General features: G+C 38.9%; 1 protein-coding gene across 5 annotated transcripts in view; it reads left to right on the forward strand.

The window, feature by feature from the left end:
- The window catches only part of RBM33 (RNA binding motif protein 33), a 106,724-nt gene extending 96,050 nt beyond the window's left edge, over positions 1-10,674 (forward strand). For all 5 annotated transcript variants that reach the window (XM_061349313.1, XM_061349319.1, XM_061349336.1 and 2 more), the window contains 2 exons: positions 7,332-7,420; positions 7,617-10,674. In XM_061349313.1, coding sequence (XP_061205297.1) covers positions 7,332-7,420; positions 7,617-7,665 — 138 coding nt within the window. In that variant the 3' untranslated portion in view covers positions 7,666-10,674. The remainder of the gene's footprint in view (positions 1-7,331; positions 7,421-7,616) is intronic.
- Positions 10,675-18,564: the final 7,890 nt, after the last annotated feature.

Here is an 18,564-nt window from a genome sequence, read left to right on the forward strand (position 1 = left end):
AACTCAAACATAATTAAATAGCAGTAAAAGTGCTTCCTTTCAACATACAGTTTGCTGTCAGACTCTTTCTGGAGAGGATAAGCTTTCAGGTACAAATAACGTACCTTCAGTAAAATCAGAGTGCTCAACCTAAAATAATTACATGCTATAAATGAAATTATGTATTCCAGAGTGTTGGAAAGTACAGATTTCTGAGCACATCACCAAAATAGAGCCTCCTGGGATTGTGCTAAAGCAGTAACATTCGGTACACATCCATTCAGAAACACTTGCTGAACTAGATTACTAATAAGTTGCAAAGGTCAGGAAAAATGCAGTGCATTCTTCTGGAGCTCTTGAATCTGGGTTTAATGTTTATACTATCTCTGGAGGCTTGTGTTCAGCTAGTTACTCCACCCTCACATGTTTTCTAGGATGGTGACAGAGGGCATCGCTTACTAGACCTCCAGATAATTTGAGTACTGATTGATCATTTTGTGGATGTCTTCCGTCATCATCTTTAATTATATATTCTTACATGAAATGGTTGCAAGCATGCACCATCAGCACAAAAATCTCAGTATTGCTTTGTGAGGATTCAAGATTACAAATTCTGATGTTAAAAAAAAAAAGGAAGGGAGAAATACTAGAAAAAAAAAAAACAACAACAACCCACTGCTGTGTATCAGAGGTGACAAGAATGTTGCGACTGGAGGTGTATTTTGAGTAGTTTTATGAATACGAGTTTGATAACGTCGTCGTTTCTTTTTTGGTCTTAGGAGGGAAAAACAATTCCCATGTCGGTGCGTTTCTCTTGGCTTTCTTAGAGAGACAGCGCTACCTAGTGCTCAGTTAGGGTAAAGGCAACTATCTGCATTGACCCTATTCAGAATTGCTGAATTTAGTTCGACTTAGCAGTGGAAATGACAAGCACACGTGGATGAGTATGCCCAGGACATGAGTGCTCTTGTAGATCAGTGGGGTGGTTCTCTGTGTGATGCAGTACACAAGGTTCACAGAGCTGCCTGGTGACCTGTGTAGTCTCCCCAAAAATATGTGTAGTCTTCTGTAAAAATATTTTCAGCAGAAGATGTTGGTAGTTCTGCTTCATCCTTGGGGCTGTAGGAAGAGAAAAACAGCTCCATCCTGATCCTGTCTAGCTCGGCCCTGCTTTGGAGGGCTCAAATTCTCAACCTACTGATGCCCATCTCAATGAGAGAAGATTCTTTCTTCTTGCCTCATCTTGCATATGGAGATGGAAAGCTGAGCACTTTTAAAGTATGAATTAAAGATGGCAGCAAAACAGGAAGGAGGGACAAAAGGTGGAAAAGATCAGTTGCAACAACTGAGGATAAAATAAATACATTCTGTCCCAGCCTCTGTGCTTGTGGGAAATTACTTGGAAGTGTTGCTCCCAGGAAGGATGCTTCAGGTGTCAGGAGACTGCAAGGATAATAAAAATGTGTTCGCATTTATTGATGGGAGGGAAGAATTAAATAGAATCTGATCTTTCCCTTTAGAAAGTGCCTGCCATGCTGCTGTTCGACTTGCTGCAGAGCATGTTGGATCACATGCTGGACATGATGCTGGTTAGGAAAGTTTACACTTTCTGCATAGACCCTTTTTAGCAGCTTCTTATGGACTTCCACTTCTAGTCCCAAACTCACTGGTGAACTGAATTTGCAGACTATTAGGTAGTCCATTTACTTCAATGACAGAAATTGAGTAAATGAGGAAACTTTTATTTCTCATTTGTCTCCTGTAATTGAAATGAGTGCTTGCAGTCTCACTCCTGCCTGCTTGGTTTCCATCTCCTAGTGCTCTGTTATCTCCCTTTTAACTTCTCTGTGTAATCTCTGAGAGTTTTGGTGTCAAAAATGTTTATTCTCTGTAAGCGTCTCTTGCTTTCTACTCGTGGATGTCCTGCTGCTTGTCTTAAGGCTCTTCGTTTTGCAGTGAAGCTTAACTAGAGATTATTGTGCTGCTACTATCATACAGGCTTTTTAGTATTATTTTCACTGATGTCATAGAATCATATAATTCCTTAAATGTGTAGATTTAATTACAGAGCTTATGTAAATGAGAAAATTAAGGGCAGTGTAGGTCTGCAGACTCTGAAGAAATGTCTGCAGAGGGAATAGTTCTTTTATGATATTCATGCTTTAGTTGCTGGTAATAGTTCAGTTGCAGAAAAAAAAGGAGCCCGTTTAATTTTTTTAAGTTGTTGAATTAAATAGCATGTTTTAAAAGAGTTTGTAGGCAAACTGTCAATCAAAAAAAAAAACATGAGTGATCATGAAATACTGGGTTTGTGCCGGTATCTGCTCAATATAAGATATGCATCTTCCCATGGCAGTGCCTAAAGAAGCAGAAAAGGGAGATAGTCAAATCAGCATGAGCTCTGTGCTGCCTAAATCTTTTCCATATAAAATACTCTTTCTTAGCCTAAACCAGATTTTTATTTTTGATGCTGGGAATATGTCAGAATGTAATTTCTGGAAAACAGAGTCAAATGGGAACATGTCAAGAATACCTCTGATCTCAGGTTGGTCCCATGAAATGCTGTATTGTAGATCTGTACACCCAAATCTGTAAAGTAACCAGTTGTTTGAAATCCCTTGGAAATTATTGTATGTATTGTCAATCCTTTACACCTGAGTGGATCAGGGAAGGGGTTTTCATCCTCTGGTGAACATCTTACTAGGTCAACTTAAAGAGAAATGTGAATGAAGTTGTTTTCTCAGGGCAGTGACATTTGGGAGGATTGTGATATTTCAGCTTTGGAATTCATGATAGAAGGTGATTCTAGTGCAGTGCAGTGTGGCAATAGGGAAAGCTCCTGTGGATGAAACGTGAGTGTCCTCCCATTAAATGGCAGGTCAGGTATTGCTCAGTAAAACCAGCCTGTCTCCAGAGGCAGTGCTGCGTGGCTGGTTGTTTCCTGCCCCCCCTGACTGGCTTTTCAAAATCAGTAGGTTACAGAATAATACTAAATTCAGATCAGATTCCTAACGAGCCATGATACTTTGGGGAAGATCATGTTCTTATGATGGAGATCGTAAGACTAAGGATTACTTTAGTACTATATGTTCTTTGAAAATGAGAGAGCAGCTGTCATTAGTACTATACGAAGACCAATCTGATGCTCTTAGCTTCTTTGTGGTATTGCATCAGGTCTAAAACCAACATACTAAAGTACTTTTTCAGAAGGTGTATGGGGTTTGCATGGCAAGGTTTTAGCAGTGGGAGTGTTCCTGAGAAGCTGCCAGAAGCTTCCCCCATGTCTGATGGAGCCAGTGCCAGACAGCTCCATGACAGACCTGCTGCTGGCCAAGGCTGAGATCATCAGTGACAGTGGTTGCACCTCTGGGATAGCATAGTTAAGAAGGGGGAAAAGTTAGTGTTCAGGAGCAATTGCAGCCAGAGAGAAGAGTGAGAAAATGTGAGGAACATCTCTGCAGACACCCAGATCAGTGCAGAAGGAGGGGAGGAGATGCTCCAGGCAAGAAGAGCTTTTGTTCAGTAAAACATTGTTTAATTTGTTCTAACATAATCTTCAGAAGTAGTTAGGCAGTATGAAAAGAAATGACAAAAGTTTAAATCTATCCTGATGTACAGTATTGTTGGAAATAGAAGTGAAGATACATTGTGGGGAAACAAAAATAATAAAAACATAGGTGAACATCTATTTTTGTACAAGCTCTACAATAGCTAATGGAGTACTTCAGGTTTTACTTTGAAAATGAAAGATTAATGCTTGCACGTGTATGGGGTTTTACATTAATGAAACGCATTAAATAGTGGTACCAAGAATTTTGGAAACTTACTAGGACATTCTTTACAAGTAAGCTGGCTAATACAGGGATAGTCTGATGAAAGAGCATGATTAAAAATAACAGCTTTCTAGTAGGTTATTTCAAGATCTTTGCAGTTAATGTGTGAGCGCTCAAACTATCAGAGAATGTTATGGATGCTAGTAATACTGCATGTTATCACTGAAAAAAATGGGCTGACAAATTATTAAACAGAGGTAGAGAACTTTGTTAAACAAAGCAAGGTAGCATGATTAAGATATGCAAAATTAATTTTGTATGTACTTTCCCAACATGTATTTGGAATCAACAAAAGCAGAAGGTGGTGAAGTAAGTCTTTAAGATAGTACCTTGAACAACATTTTGAGCTAATGAAAATCCACAGGTTATACAAAAAAAAGTTTTCTTCAGACTGTTATCATCATCTAACTACATGTCATCCTGAATTCGAGGAGATGGAAGTAATCCGGTAGGATGAGTATGCAGTTACTTTATGTCAGGTTTTCACTGAAGTGGAACAGTAGTTTGTATGCCCAGGTGATAACCCATCTGCTCTGGGTGGCATAACAGCAGCTCAGGGCCTACACACTCGGCAAAATCTTACCTGCTTCTTCTGTATCTGATAGTCAGCGTTGCTAAGTACAATACTTGGATTTAAATAGTAATGCAAGTAAGCAAATATTACCCTGAAATCAGAACATACGTTTTCAAGAGGTCTTTGTTAGCTTGGATAAATAATGTTTATACTTGCAGGTCATGATAGATGTGGATTTGGTTGAAAACATGATGTAGATCACAGTTTATGTTATGATATTAAAAATTTTTGTCAGCAAAGATATTTATGTTGGTATTTCAGGCCATGGTGGTCATGTCATCAGATTAACTTAGCTTAGTAATTGTCTTTTTTTTGTGTTAAAACCCAAACTTTTTTTTTTTCTACCTAAATAAGGTGTATATAGCTAATATACCTAAACAAATGTGAAGTGATTGTGTACCATTTTCATTACCATAGTTTAAATGCAGTAGAGGTTGAGAATTTGGTTTTAAACCATTTGAATTAACATGTTTCAGACAGTTTCCAACTAAAGAAGTATTGTTTGTGTAGCATTAGTTTATCCTTTCTTTTTGCAGTCCTTAATTCTCTTTCCGTTTAAAGCATAGGCATGTGTAACTGCAGTAGTTGAGAAGATCCTGATGCTAGAAGTTATTGCCTTACTCCAGGGTTGTCTAGAGGTGTTTAGGCAGTTCAGCAAAAGATGAGATGGGTTGGCTTTTTTATTTCCACAATTGTCTGTATTGACAAGTGAAATTAAATTTGATAAAGGTGCTTTTCAATGGACTTACCAAAGAATTGATGTCTTGTTGCCAAAGCAGCTGAGCATTAAAATTATATTGTGTTTAGTGTTTTAAATGTTTTTTTTCTTTGAAAAATAAGGCAATAAAACAATGTAAGAACGGGCTGTGACATTATACCCAAGCTACTTAGTCAATAAACTTTATTAATTTGTATGAAAGTGTGATTAACTTGTCTATAATAATTTTTAGATACTTTGCCTAATTTCATTAGTAAGTCTGTACTATACCAGAATGTCTTCCTTTAGTCAATTTTATATGCTAATTACTTCTATTAATTTTTCATTATGGGTATATAAACTGCAAAATGAAATTTTCCTTTATACATCTCATTAATGCAATAATAGCTCAATTTTGGTGGAAGAAGTCACTAAGTGTAGCTTCTCTTCTTCACTTGATCACAACATGGGTCTAGACCATAAAGCATTTGGAGAATCTCCTGTGGTTGAGTGAGACCTGTTGCTGTGAGGATTGATTGTCAGCAGGAGAACTGGAGATGGTTCAGGAATGGGGAGAGAAGCAGGTGACTGCAGGACATTCAGGGTACAGCTGAAAGGATATGTCCCTGCTTTCTTTTGCAGCTCCTCTGTTCTGTGAAATATTCATCCTTTCAGTGATTCAAACAGGTTTTCTCATATTTAAAGTGTCAAGTTCTTTGAAAGGAACAGATTTACTTCTCTTTTGGTTTTTGATTTTGATTTTTTTTTTATTGCAATTCAGAGATTTTCCCCAACTATTCCAAGTTTCTTATTTCTAAATCTTATTTAATGCCTTTGAGTAAGTCTTCAAAACTTAGTGATAGGGCTTACTTAATCCTTAGTGTTTTCTATCCAGAAAAGCAGTGTCAAGAGAATGTGCATTAGAGTTCCGTAAATCATGATGAAGTGACATCAGTGAGGGAGGAGAATACAGACTTCAGCACCTTCTTCACCTACTCCAGCAGATAACCTCCAGGAGAACTGAGCTTTTTCCAAGGACTTTCATTGGCATTTTCTGCAGCCTGACTGTATTCTTGTGGGTAAAATGTGCTTAACCTTGTAAAGGGCTTTCAGATTGAAAAAAGACAAAAATCATCTACCATATGTTTTCTCATTTTTAAAGGTAAATGCCATTCCGACAAGCTCAGAAACTAAAAAATTGCAGTGACTTAGCTAAATCTTTTAATCATAGAAAAATCTACGTTTCCAAAACTATATAGTGCAGATTAACCTGAATATTCTGCAATGCTGAATACTTGTTGCATGTTCTCATTGATTGTTGGGGGTGTGTACCTACTTGATGTGTAAAACTTCATAGTCTCAAATTTGTGAGTTGTCTTTTTGAAAAATATGCTGTTGTACCTAAAATGCTAACTTAAAGCATCAATTTTAATCTTAGTAAGTCTGAAAAGTTTTCATTACCAAGGCCACAGGGCTGCTCATGGAGATCATCAGGCATTACCTGGACTCCTTGATGCACCAGGGAGCAAGGACACGAGTTCTCCAAAGCCCTGGCTGAGGAGTGGTCAATACCATACAGTGGTTTTTTTGATAGTTGTAGCATTGTGAAATGCTGCTCTCACAGTATGAGAAACACGTATCAGACAGACTTACCTAGGTAGTTGTGTGTGGCATGGTTTCCCATTACTAGGAGGATTTGGAATTGGTGACCTAAGCCATTTCATCAGGGTTTCATGGTGGTTAGCATCTGTCAAAAGCTAGCCACTTGGTTTTGGTACAGCGGTGTGAGGATATGCAGTCTAGAGATCAAGACCTACCACTTCTTTTTCCTGATTCTGCCCTGTTTGACCTGTGGAAAGCCCTGATCCTTTAATGTACATCGAGTGGGTGACTCCAGGTGCTTATGTGTGAATTTTTGCTCTGCCCAGTGGAATGTTTCTTATTTAGTTGGTGTGAATTTGGCTGCAGGGTTTGGGTCATCTGTATGGGTAGAATCGAGGAGCTGTTGCCTTTGCTTAACATGTGATGGTCTGGGGTTTCCAGTCAGTACAGTTGCTTAATGCAGCAGCTGAAACACCTTAGCTGTGTCCCTGACTGCAGTCTCAGAAGTCTCTTTCCATTTCCTGGATACCAGTAAGAAGAAAGAAATATGGCAGAATTTCCATCAGTTTGATGCAAAACGAGTAGGCTTTTTAAGTGTAACTTTAAGAGAATATTAAAAATGTGTCTTGGCTTTTTTTCTCCACAGAGTTTACAGATGCTTCCTCAACAACGGAAGGCCATAGCAAAATTTAAGGAGCCAGCGCATGCTTTAGCATTTCAACAGAAATTCCACAGGTAAATAATTAAATGCTGCTGCTGCTTCAGTTCCTTCCCTCCCTTCAAAAGATTAAATCAGTCTCCTCTGCTCAATGTTTCTCTTAATCCAGCCAAGCATCTGTTTATTAGTGACCTTCATAGAACCTCCTTGTTTGTTCTCCACCCCTAGATTTGGTTTGAGTACCAGGTTTAAATTTCTTTTAACTTTTAACAGGCACATGATAGATCTGTCCCACATAAATGTGGCACTGATAGTTGAGTGATGACTGCTGAGAGAAACCCTGACACTAACAGAAGCGTACTGTGGAGCTACATGAGGCACAGTGGCAAAACCATCGGGTTGTGAAACCTTTCAGCTTAGTCTTTAGTTGCTAACTACAGAAAGCAGCAAGATGTTCTCCAGAAGAGCAGAACTTGAGAGGATCTGCAAAGGTGGAATTTCTGTTAGGTTTGTTCACGTTCTGTTGTAACCACATGGAACTACAGAGTCTTTTTCAAAATGCTTTCAATGCACGTAGACACTGTTCTTCAAGATCCTACTGTGTGTCCACAGTGACTTGAGAGAGAACGTTTACATCGAAAGATTTAAAAACTTTCTCCATAGCAAAGAATATTTGATAATGGTTGCTCTTATCTTCAGTTCTGAATGAAAACTCACTTTTCTAAACAAAACACATTAGCTACATTGTATATCTGGGAGCACAGAAGGCATTCTTGCATAGATTTAAACGTGGGATACTTGGCTGAACAGCAGTATGCTGAGAAGCTATGGAGGTGACACTGGAAAATTGTAGTTCTGATCTTTGTAAATAAGTTAAATCTGTCTTTGCATTTTTCTATTCCAACACAGACTTCCATCTTCTCCTTCCAGCTCCACTTATTCCGTAAAACCCTGTGTAGGAACAACATTGCTGTATTTTCCCTTGGGTTTTAAAAAACAAGGATCTTTGCCCTTCAGTAGCATCATGGGGTAGTGAACTCGAAGTTGTATTTAGGTTGTTCTAGATGATGCTGCCAGATACAAGGAAAAATAAATATTTGGTGGCTCACTTAAAAAATGCTACATAGGAAGAGTGGTGCATTCCTAATAGTTCTCTTGGGTTAGCGTTTAATGATTGCCTTACGCTTTATTTTGATTAGAGTTTTTTTCTTTGGGATTTATTTTGTGACTAATGTTGAACCATAAGAAACCCATAACTGAAAGGACTTGGTTTGATGTGGTGTTCCCAATAAAATACAGGACTTATAAGGACATTGCAAGTCTGCCGGTGAACGTGGCACTTCCCAAAATTACGTGCAAACATTAAGGAGCTTATATTTTATTCAAAGTAAAATCCATATTATTTCCTTTTGGTTAAGAACCATCTAGATGGTGTTGCCAAAGGAACGTTTTTTTCAGTTACTTCTGAATAAACTTATTACAATGTCATCTTTATATTGGATTCCAGTTTTTATGAACGCTTCCTTAGTTTTAGACAATGAGCTTTTGGTTCATCCTTTATTTTAGAAAAGCTCTTAAGTACCCTACTTACTGCTTGAAGGTGGGGACTTACAGAAACCTTACAGGTTTGTTACCTCAGTGACCGCAGGAGAGCATTGTTGGTATGTAATGAAACAGCTGCAAAAGGGGTCCAAAGTAGGGATGTCAAATGTAGAAGGTGAACTAAGCAAGTTCATAGCACCATAAAGTACCATATAGTACCATTTTTAAAAATTCGTTTATTTTTTTTTTATAAAGATTTAATGGTAACTAAGTCACAAAGACCTAATTGGCTTTCTTACAGTTTTGGTTCAGATTTTCACTTAAGTAGACGTTGTTAAAAATAATGATAGAATAATAAAATATTGTCAAAAAATCTAGGTAAAACTGCTCTTTGTTCATTGAAATAGTAATATAGTACTTTGGAAACGTTGTACTGGGAAAGAAATTGATACTCTAAGCCCATTTACAACTTAGTGATGTGACACTTTTGCACGGAAATGAGTTTTGAGCTTTGCATCTGTCTCTGTAGTTCCCCATTTGTGCTTAATAGTTAATAACATCCAGCACAATTACTACACACAAAGTCCTATTAGTGCTTCAGGTAGACCCAAACCTAGGACAGAGAACAAGCTGCAGGTAGGAGGTGCCCAGTGGGAGCCAACCCTGAAGACTCGCAAGAGGTGATCTGCCCCATGCTGCTTAACTCCTCACACTGTGAGCACTAGGATCCCTATGCTGCCTCCTTAGGCTATGTAGTTTTTATTTTTTAAGAATTAAATGCTTATCTTTAAAACAAGTAATGAAACAGTTTGTTCATTTCACTGCTAGGGAGCAACTTCTTGCAATGAGAAGGATGGCAAGATGTCTTGAAGTGGAGTGATAATAGTGCATGTCTGGAAATCTGGGTTAGATGCTAATGCCAGACAGGCCAGCAGCTGAGTTCAGCAGTAGGAACATCTGCAGCTGATCAGCTGTCCTGTCAGAACCAAATGTTATTGGCGTTAGAGTTTCTTGGAGCCTAAGAATATGGGTTTGATTCAAAAGTCAAAGAAGTTTGTAGAAATGCTCCTGCTTTGGGTTTTGAATCTATCCCAAAGAGGCTGAGGTTCAGCCAGCTTCAGTTTAAAGAATTTTTATTCAGTTGGGGTTAAAAAAATAATAAAAAAAAAAATAGATTTTTGAGGCTTTGGATTAAAGACCTGAGATCACCTCACATCTATTTAGATGTTGGAGTCAACATAAGCGGTACCTGTTTATGACTATATGCACCCTCTGTAAAGGCAGTTGCAGTAGTATTACTTGTTCATAGGCAGGGTACAGGTGGTGATCATTTTAGCTGCTTATTGCAGTACCCGAGTTATCTTACTATATGTAAACAAATGTATGTGTGTCTATATGCATTTTATTATAAGCATACATACATACTCACACCCTGTGTTGTCATCATCTTTCTAATACCTTAAAAAACTCAGTAGCAAAAGTAGCAGTTAGGTGAGTCATTTGTTAAAATGTTCATGTTTTGTTAGTTCTCAAATCCTAACTTAAAAGTGGATCTCTTGGCAATGATCAGCTTGGGTGATACAGCTCTTTTAGATCCCTTTGCTGTCTCCTCCTAAAAAAACCAAAAGGAAGTAGAGGTAAAGCTAGAAGGATATGTTCTTGCCATGTTCTCTTTCAGCACATAGTTAAATCTGAGCATCTCAAGTTAACTTTCTTGGAAGATCTGTTGCAACCATTATCTTGTTCTTTCTTTATCATATGTTCAAAATACAATGCAAAATGGGGGGGGGGGGGAAGGCATTTAATGTAGTATGTAAATATTGACCTTTTAAAATTAAAATGTTACTCAAAGTGCTTACAGTCAACCACATCTTAGCTCTTTGTTAGGTTCTTTGTGTTGTCTCATCAAAGTTTAATGGATACAGTTCCATAAATGTTGATGTGTTTTTGTGTATATCTTCAAATTTTTATAAAGATGCTAGTAAGTCAATACATATATCCTCATCTGTGTATTATTTGTTCACAGTTTTTATTAGCATAACTTTATAAAGATTTTACTAGGCACCTCCAGGAGGTGATTATATGAAACCAACTTTTTTTTTTCCCCAAATTCTTTTGTTTTCTTCTTGTAGCACTGGAGAATTTATTTGATAACTAAATATATTTTGCCTTGACTAAGAGATTGGATTGGCCGTATGAGCTGTGGTGTTTTAGTAGAATGTTCTACCTTTTTTTTTTATTATTAAAAAAATAAAAAACTTGTCCTTTAACTTTTGAGGGGAAATACAGTGCACTGTCAGACCAAGGCATGGGGTTTCTAGGTTTGTTCCATTGTGCTGTGCAAGTGCAAATGAGGTCTGTCATGTAATATTGTTCTCAAAAGTTTGGGATATTTTGGTTTTACACATATTTCAAGTTGGTCATGTAACACGTTGGCTCATCAGAATGTTGGTAACTAGTGTGGCACGTGCTGTATGATGGAACAGTGTGCAGTGCTCAGAAAGCTCGGTGTAGTTGGTGCTAAGCAGGATGAGGACAGGTCCATAGCATCTCATAGCTGGAGGATCAAATGTTCATCTCAGAGAAGGGTAAAGAATAAATTTAGACAGGGATGTTGTTCATGGCCCACATACTTGGGGAAGAAAAGTATATACTGGCACCCTTCTGTAACGTATCGTCAGATACCTCATTTATTCCCCCATTTAAATCTTGAAGATTCACTTCAGATTTCCAAATTTTCTGTTTAAAAATAAGGCCTTCCAGCCATTTAAATGCCAGGCAGAGTGACCATTTAATGTTAGGTTTCCACTGCAAGGATATAGGTAATTTTTTTACGAAGCTGTGGGTTATTTCAGAAAAATCTTGAGGGTCTTCATTGTTTTTTCTTAACTTTATCTGGCTGCTTGGAATAAGAAAGAAACTATTCACTTCATGCTGAATTTTTAATACCTTTTTTAAACATAGTATCTTTTATCTGTTTAACTTGAAATTGTGCCCTTTTCCCAGAAGCTCCTGTAGGCGCTTCCTCTGGATACACACAGTAACTGCGTGTCTGTATGTGTGTGTGGGTGCGGTGCCTTACATCTGGGGTGAGAGGGGTAGTGGGAGGTGGGCATGGGCATTTCTTGCGGGTTTTTCTGCCTGGTTTTTTGTCTAACTTGGGAGATACCCTGGATCTGTTCTCTGGTGTAACATTGTGTTGTTCTTGTCCTTCGCGTAGTGCTGTGTTTGTTACGTGAGTCGTGATAGTTGAAGGTTGAAATCTGACTTTGCCTCTTTGCTGTCAAAAAGGCATTTTTTGTTCAGAGAGTCACGAACCCTTTTTTTTTCTTTTTTTGTGTTTTCTTTTTTTTTTTAGCAGCATGTTGGATGAGGAATTAAATGTGAAGGACACAAATCCTGAACAGATTGCAGAAGGTCAGCTGTGTTATTAAGGTCATTTAGGGTAACATAGGGCTTTTGTTTCAATGTTACCTTAAATCGTGCCTTAACCTCTAATTAATTCATAAACGTAATACTTGAAAGTATTTTATCTTTAATTAGTACCAAATCCTAAGGATTTTATGTCAGGTTTTTTTGTAACCTGTTTTTTAATCATGGAGATGACCTATTATCCACATGAGCACAGGGTCTTGTGTACGAAAACACTGATTCATATTGGATCCTTACGTATACCAACTTCTGGTATAATATGGTTGGGAAGGATCATTTTGTTCTTCGTAACACTGCTTTTTGCAGGGTTGGGGTTTTTTTATAGACAAAACCAAAACACTTCCATTTTCTACTTCTGTGCTTACTTTGGTGGGAAGTAGGGTCCTTATTGCACTAAAGGGGACTTTCCTCAAGGGGAAAGTTAATGTCACTGGGTCTTGTAGGTACCTGTGTTGCTTTTCTTGGTTGGATGCACTGATTTTTCTAACTAACTGGAAGTGGGCTTTTTATACACACTGTATTTCAACAGGTTACACTGCTTTTATTTAATGTAACAGCACTTGGGTCAAGTGATTCTTGCCATATAGTTTAAAACAGTATTACAGATTAAGAGTATTTTTATAAAAGAACCTGTGTACAGTTAAGTGTAGCTGTATTGCATTATTGTGTGTAGTCACTTGGAAGATCACAATTTAAAACACTGCTGTGTTTAAACCTAACAATTTCAGTGGTTCAGGATTTTCATTGTGTGCATCAAATAGTTTTTAATACACATTGTATTTTTTCCTAGTGTCTGTCATGCTGACTTTGGAACCTAACAGTTTTATTTCTATTTATATAATAACAAAACCATTTTTTGCAGGATTTCTTTTTTAGATGGTGAAACTTCTTTCAGTGGTTTAACTTGTATTTAATACACATTTCCACTTACAGCAGAGACAAGATGCTAACACTCATTTATTCACAGCTGATCTTCTGTTGCATTGCATACAGCTTTTATTGATGCAAAGTCAGCTTGCTTTTTTTCCGGGGGTATCCTTTGCCTCTACCCTGTGCTTTACCTCATTTCCATCTCATTTGCCCCTGTTTTTTCATTTCCACAAGGATATTTGTATCCTTGTTACATTCCTGCCCTTTTCACTCTCTGCTCATCTCTCTGCACTTTTTGCTATCAGAGTGTACTGCATTCAATCTTAAGCTCTATTTTCTGGTCTTATAGCTCTTTTGAGGATACCTGAAGCCTGGAAGCACATCCTACTCTACTTTTCTTTGCAGGCTTTAGTCTATAAAGTTGAGGTTGCTTTTACAGGTACTGCGCCATAGGAGATGCTGCCCATCCCAAAGCACTGGAGAAGCGTCACTTAACAGTTTTGCTTTGCAGTTTTACCCGTGCTGGAGAATTGAAACATTTTGTTTACATACTCTAGCATTTGCAGCAAGCCAGGTGAAACAGGATTAACAACTCTTTTATCCTTTTCACTTTTTCAGGAGTTCTGTTCTTGAATTCAGTGATAGTAATAGCACTGTTTTTTCTATTGCCATGTACAAATATGAGCACTGTCGACACGATTCTACCTCCTATTACTATTACTGAATGTGATCCTTCCTAACCTGTAAAGTCTTAAGTGCTGTATATATGTGGGTATTTTGAGAACCACTTCAAATATATTGCTCTAATATGGATTACAGAGTTTGTTCATTAGCAGTTCAGGATATAAATTCAACAGCCGACTCTGTCATACTGACTCCACTGGGAGTTCTTCTGCCTCATGTTTTCTACAGCATCATCTGCACACAGTGTTTACTACCGATTTCTTGAATGTAATACTGAAGTATACCAAATCCCGCACATCCATAAGAGACCTTTGTTGTACCTATTTAAGTGAATGTAAAAATGGAAACACAAGATGATCTCATGTACATGTTTTTTTACATGTAATTTTATGTTTGAAATGTCAACATGTAAATTGTATTTATTGTACCTAAAATATGTCAATAAAATTTGATCTTTATCATATGTCCTCTGTTGGTGCTTGATATACAGCTTGTGCTTGTCTGAATAAGCTTCACATACCATATTATTTTGTGACTTTTATTATGGTGGTATCTCTGGGCTCCTGCTTTTACATCAGCATCTCAGCACGGGGTTCTTTCAGAGCTGTGTGAAGGTGCCCCAGGTTGAAAAACAAGTGACTGAGGATAGGTGATGGTAAAAGGGTCTTGGGCTTGTGTGGACAGTTCCAAAAGTCTAGAGGTTAACAAGGATGTCGCAGGTACAGGAGTGTAAAACCTTTTCCACTTTTTTTCATCCATACTGACATGTCTAGTAAAAGATTTCTACTTTCAAATATTGCCTATCTTATGATGTAAAGAGGAGCTCTTAGCATGGTCACCATCAGTTGTAACCTGAGCACAATTACATCAGCAGAAATGGAGGCTAATGTGTACCATAAAAAGAGATTGGGTTTGACTGCCTTGCACTTTATAGAGTTTCTTGATAGTTCGTTAAAGTTATTTAGGAAGTTAAATGTACACCATCCCACTATTGCCCTGGTGTCACTGGAGGTGGCCACCTGTGATCCTGCACGTACGTCTTCAGTGATGCATTACTAGCAAGTCACATCATTGTTATTGAGGGTATATCTCTGAGAGCATTGTTACCTGAGGGCAGACTAATGCTACTCCAAGGTGGTTGTTCCTGCTTGCACCTCAATAGAGGACATGTTAGTGACCTTAGAAAGCTCAATCTAAAAATGCCTCTGATGCAGTGTTTTTTATAGTGAGTAATGTATAAATAACCACCTTTGCTTACAAAGTTCCAGCTTAGCTTTCAGCATTTAATTTTGGTTTGAATTAATAAGAGGTACACACTGTAAATATTCATCCGATGCTGCAGCATCACCTCTTCTGTATCTCCTTTACAGAAAGCTCAAAGCAAAAGTAAACCTCACCAAAACCCTTCAAACTCCAGAGCTGATGAGTTGTATCTCCTCGTTTCTTTGTGCCTTCTTACCCTGCTTCTGTCAATCTGCAGCCCTGGGACTTGGATTTGTGTTTTAGTGAAGTTAATGCACCACTGAGTATCAACTCATCAGCCCACTTGTGCAATAAACTGGACAGGTTAACCATTATACAGCACAGGGGAACAAGGTTTTTCTTTTGAGAGCACTAGTTAGGATCAGGCATATGAGTCCATGTGGTCTTCAGAAGTTAAAATGTCCTGCTGATGAACTTGTAATTTCATAAGATTTCAGGATTCATGCAGGGATATGCTTTGAGAACTAGACAGCTGACAACTGGAGTGATGGAGGAAATCCATGGGTTCAAAAACCAGTTGGAAGGATGGAAAGGGAGTGACAAAGGGAGGTACAAATAAGCCTTTGAAATGAAATTCTGAGGTGCCTACTGGAGTACTTCAAAAATTGGTCTTGATTGACCTTAATTAATTTGTAACAATCTGGGCAGGAGGAGTTGGAGTGTGCTTACCGAGCGTGTTGGGAGGCTCATGAGGGAGGGCTCAGATGAGGAGGAGGACTGGAGCATCTCGGAGGAATTGGATGAGCTGGAGAATTAGAGTAATAGAGGTGAGATCAAATTTAATCTTCCAAAGTGCAAGACCGGGCACTCTGCTGTTAATAAATAAGGGGCTTTGCTGTAAGAATCACTGGGAAAAGAGAAGGAGCCATGAATTAATTGCAGATAGCTGATGTGGTGATCTATGAGAAAAGACAACTGTCTGCCGTTTTAGAATGGATGGGTCAGGCACTTCCAGAAATGAACATTAGCATGTATAGCATGAAGATTTAGTGCTGGGTTTCAGAACAGCAACGAAGCACCTCCCTGCCTACAGCCCTCCCATTGTGAATATTTATTTGGGGAGCTTTTTGAAAGGTTCGGCTACCAAAGATTTTCTCTGGTTTTGCTCTACACTTTCAGCCTTTCAAAGACCAGGGCTTAAGCTACAGAAAACATCCTTGGTTGGGTTCAATGAGAATCGACGCGTCACACGGTGCCACTGCTCCTTGGTTTCAAATGTCAATTCTGGTAACTGCTCAATATACATTAAACATCTTCGCCCATCCATGCTGTTTTGAAAGGATCCCAGGGGGAGGTACATCTTCAACTGGTCAAAAATTAAAGACGCTGATTGGGAAAATTGTTCTGTAGAGATGTGGTCAGCATTAGGGACGCATTGGATAGTGCTTGGGAGTGCTTGGGAGCATTTCCGTTTCTTCTGATTCTTGTCCCATATTCCACTGGTTCTTAACTAATTAATTACCTGCTTTTCATTACTGACGAGAGGGTTCTACTTCCATAAAGTATTTTAAGAAAACAGAGAGAGGATGGACTCAGTAGCCCAGCAGCCTTTTCAACTCCTGTTTTCTTGGGGTCACAAACAAATTAGGCTGTGTCTTCCAAAGCTTAGGTATCCCAGTACAGCATTACAGCAGACCTAGTATGAGCACAAGGAAAGGGGGTTTGGAGGCTTCTTCCTTCATATATCTGTGCTGTGAGTCAGGTACACAACACTCTGCTGCATGCTTTCCAGGGCCTCAGTTAACATGGATCCCACCCTGCAGGGCATGCGAGCTGGGGAAATAACTAGAAGCTTCAAAGGAAAAGGTAAAAGGCCACTGTGGCACTTGTATTGGTAGGGGTCAGAAGATACCCAGTGGTTGGGATACCTGCCTGCTCTTCCAGCTTGGGATCTTCCAGCTGTTTTTCTAAGACACACCACAGGGCGTTTGGGCACTTTCTCAAGTATGAGGTATCTGTTTAGCAGAATGGTCTTGGGGCAGGTACTCATGAGCATGGGATGTTAATATTTAAGCAATGTAGGATAATATTTAAGTTACTGGTGGCTGGAATCAAGTCTTTTGCATGTGCGCAAAATCCTGTTCACGGGCATGGTCTAATTGTTAAAAAACTATTGTATCTTTCTGAAACCTAACATTTCAAGACAAGTTGACAGCAAGTCAAATTGCAAACACTGAACGCTCATCATGCAAATCCTTACTGCTTTGTGCTTAGACAGGGCTTTAATAAAGCAGAAGGGCTGCTGTGCATTTGCTCCGGGATGAGTTTAAGATTTCTGTGCAGATAGTCAGTGACTCTGATATCTGTCTATTCTTTGTCACTTCCTATCAGTTGCTTTTTACATTATTATTGTTATTAACCTTGTTATCAAAACTGGGGCTTTGCAGACAGTAGCTGGATGCCAATTCTATGTCCCAGGGAACTAACTAGGATTTGGCTGGTGGAGCCCAGGGTACTGTTTGAGAATCTCTGCATTGTAAATATGTCCTTTTCTGTTTCCAGCCTGAGTTTTATGTAACAAAACCAGTCCTGGAAGCCAAACCCCATTTAACTGAATGAGGAGATCACTTCTGTGTATATTCTCCATCTCAAAGACTGTCACAAACTGGGCTTTCTGCAAAGTGTTACCTGCAGTTCCTACTGCTATAATACTTCAGACTGTTTGAAGGTCCTGGCTTATTGAAAAGGACTTGTTTTCATTCAATAAGATCAGGAAAATTCATGGATCATATTGAAACAGGGAGGATGTGGCTGTTCCCAGGTCTTCCCTGTGCTACTGCTAATCAACCGTATCCAGAGGGAGGATGCGCGTTGCCTTTAACGGGGGTGAGGAGCAGGAGGAATGTAATCATCCCTCATCAGTGAGACCCTCAATCACTGCACTTCAAACAGCTGGGGGTACGTAACCTCATCTTCATTAGAAAATTTCAGTACCTTTTCTCTTGGCCGCCTCCATTTTCTGCCCTTTTTTCCCCCCTCATAAATTTTTATGATTTTTTTTTTTTTTAAAGGAGAATTTATGGGCAAAATGGCAGAGACCGTGTGAAATGTGGAAGAGCTAAAAGGGTATCACGGTGCTAAATGAGGCTAAATGGTTCTCTACCACCAGCTGTTTGGAGTTCAGTGATTGAGTCTAACTGACAAGAAATAATTACCCCCTCTCAGAGAGGTGAAATGAGTCCTTACACTGTGAATGCTGCTGATGAAGGGGCTGTCCCGGGAGAAGGCAGGATCCTTTCTGACAGTTTCTATGCCTACACAGGATGCTTAAACCCTTCACGAGCATCTTGCACTAAGATTTTTCCTGCACAGGGTGATGTCCTTTGGTGACTCAGCACATCTCTCCTCTTTCAGGTCCCAGGGAGGTCCAAAACCTTGACACAACATCTTTTTGCAGAGATGAGCCCAGAGCCAAAGTATTCCCTGCATT

The sequence above is a fragment of the Neopsephotus bourkii genome, unplaced genomic scaffold (assembly GCF_033783945.1).
Source record: "Neopsephotus bourkii isolate Nb327-2 ecotype Australia unplaced genomic scaffold, CSIRO-AGI_Nbou_v1 NB_53, whole genome shotgun sequence".
In the NCBI taxonomy this organism is placed as follows: Eukaryota; Metazoa; Chordata; class Aves; order Psittaciformes; family Psittacidae; genus Neopsephotus; species Neopsephotus bourkii.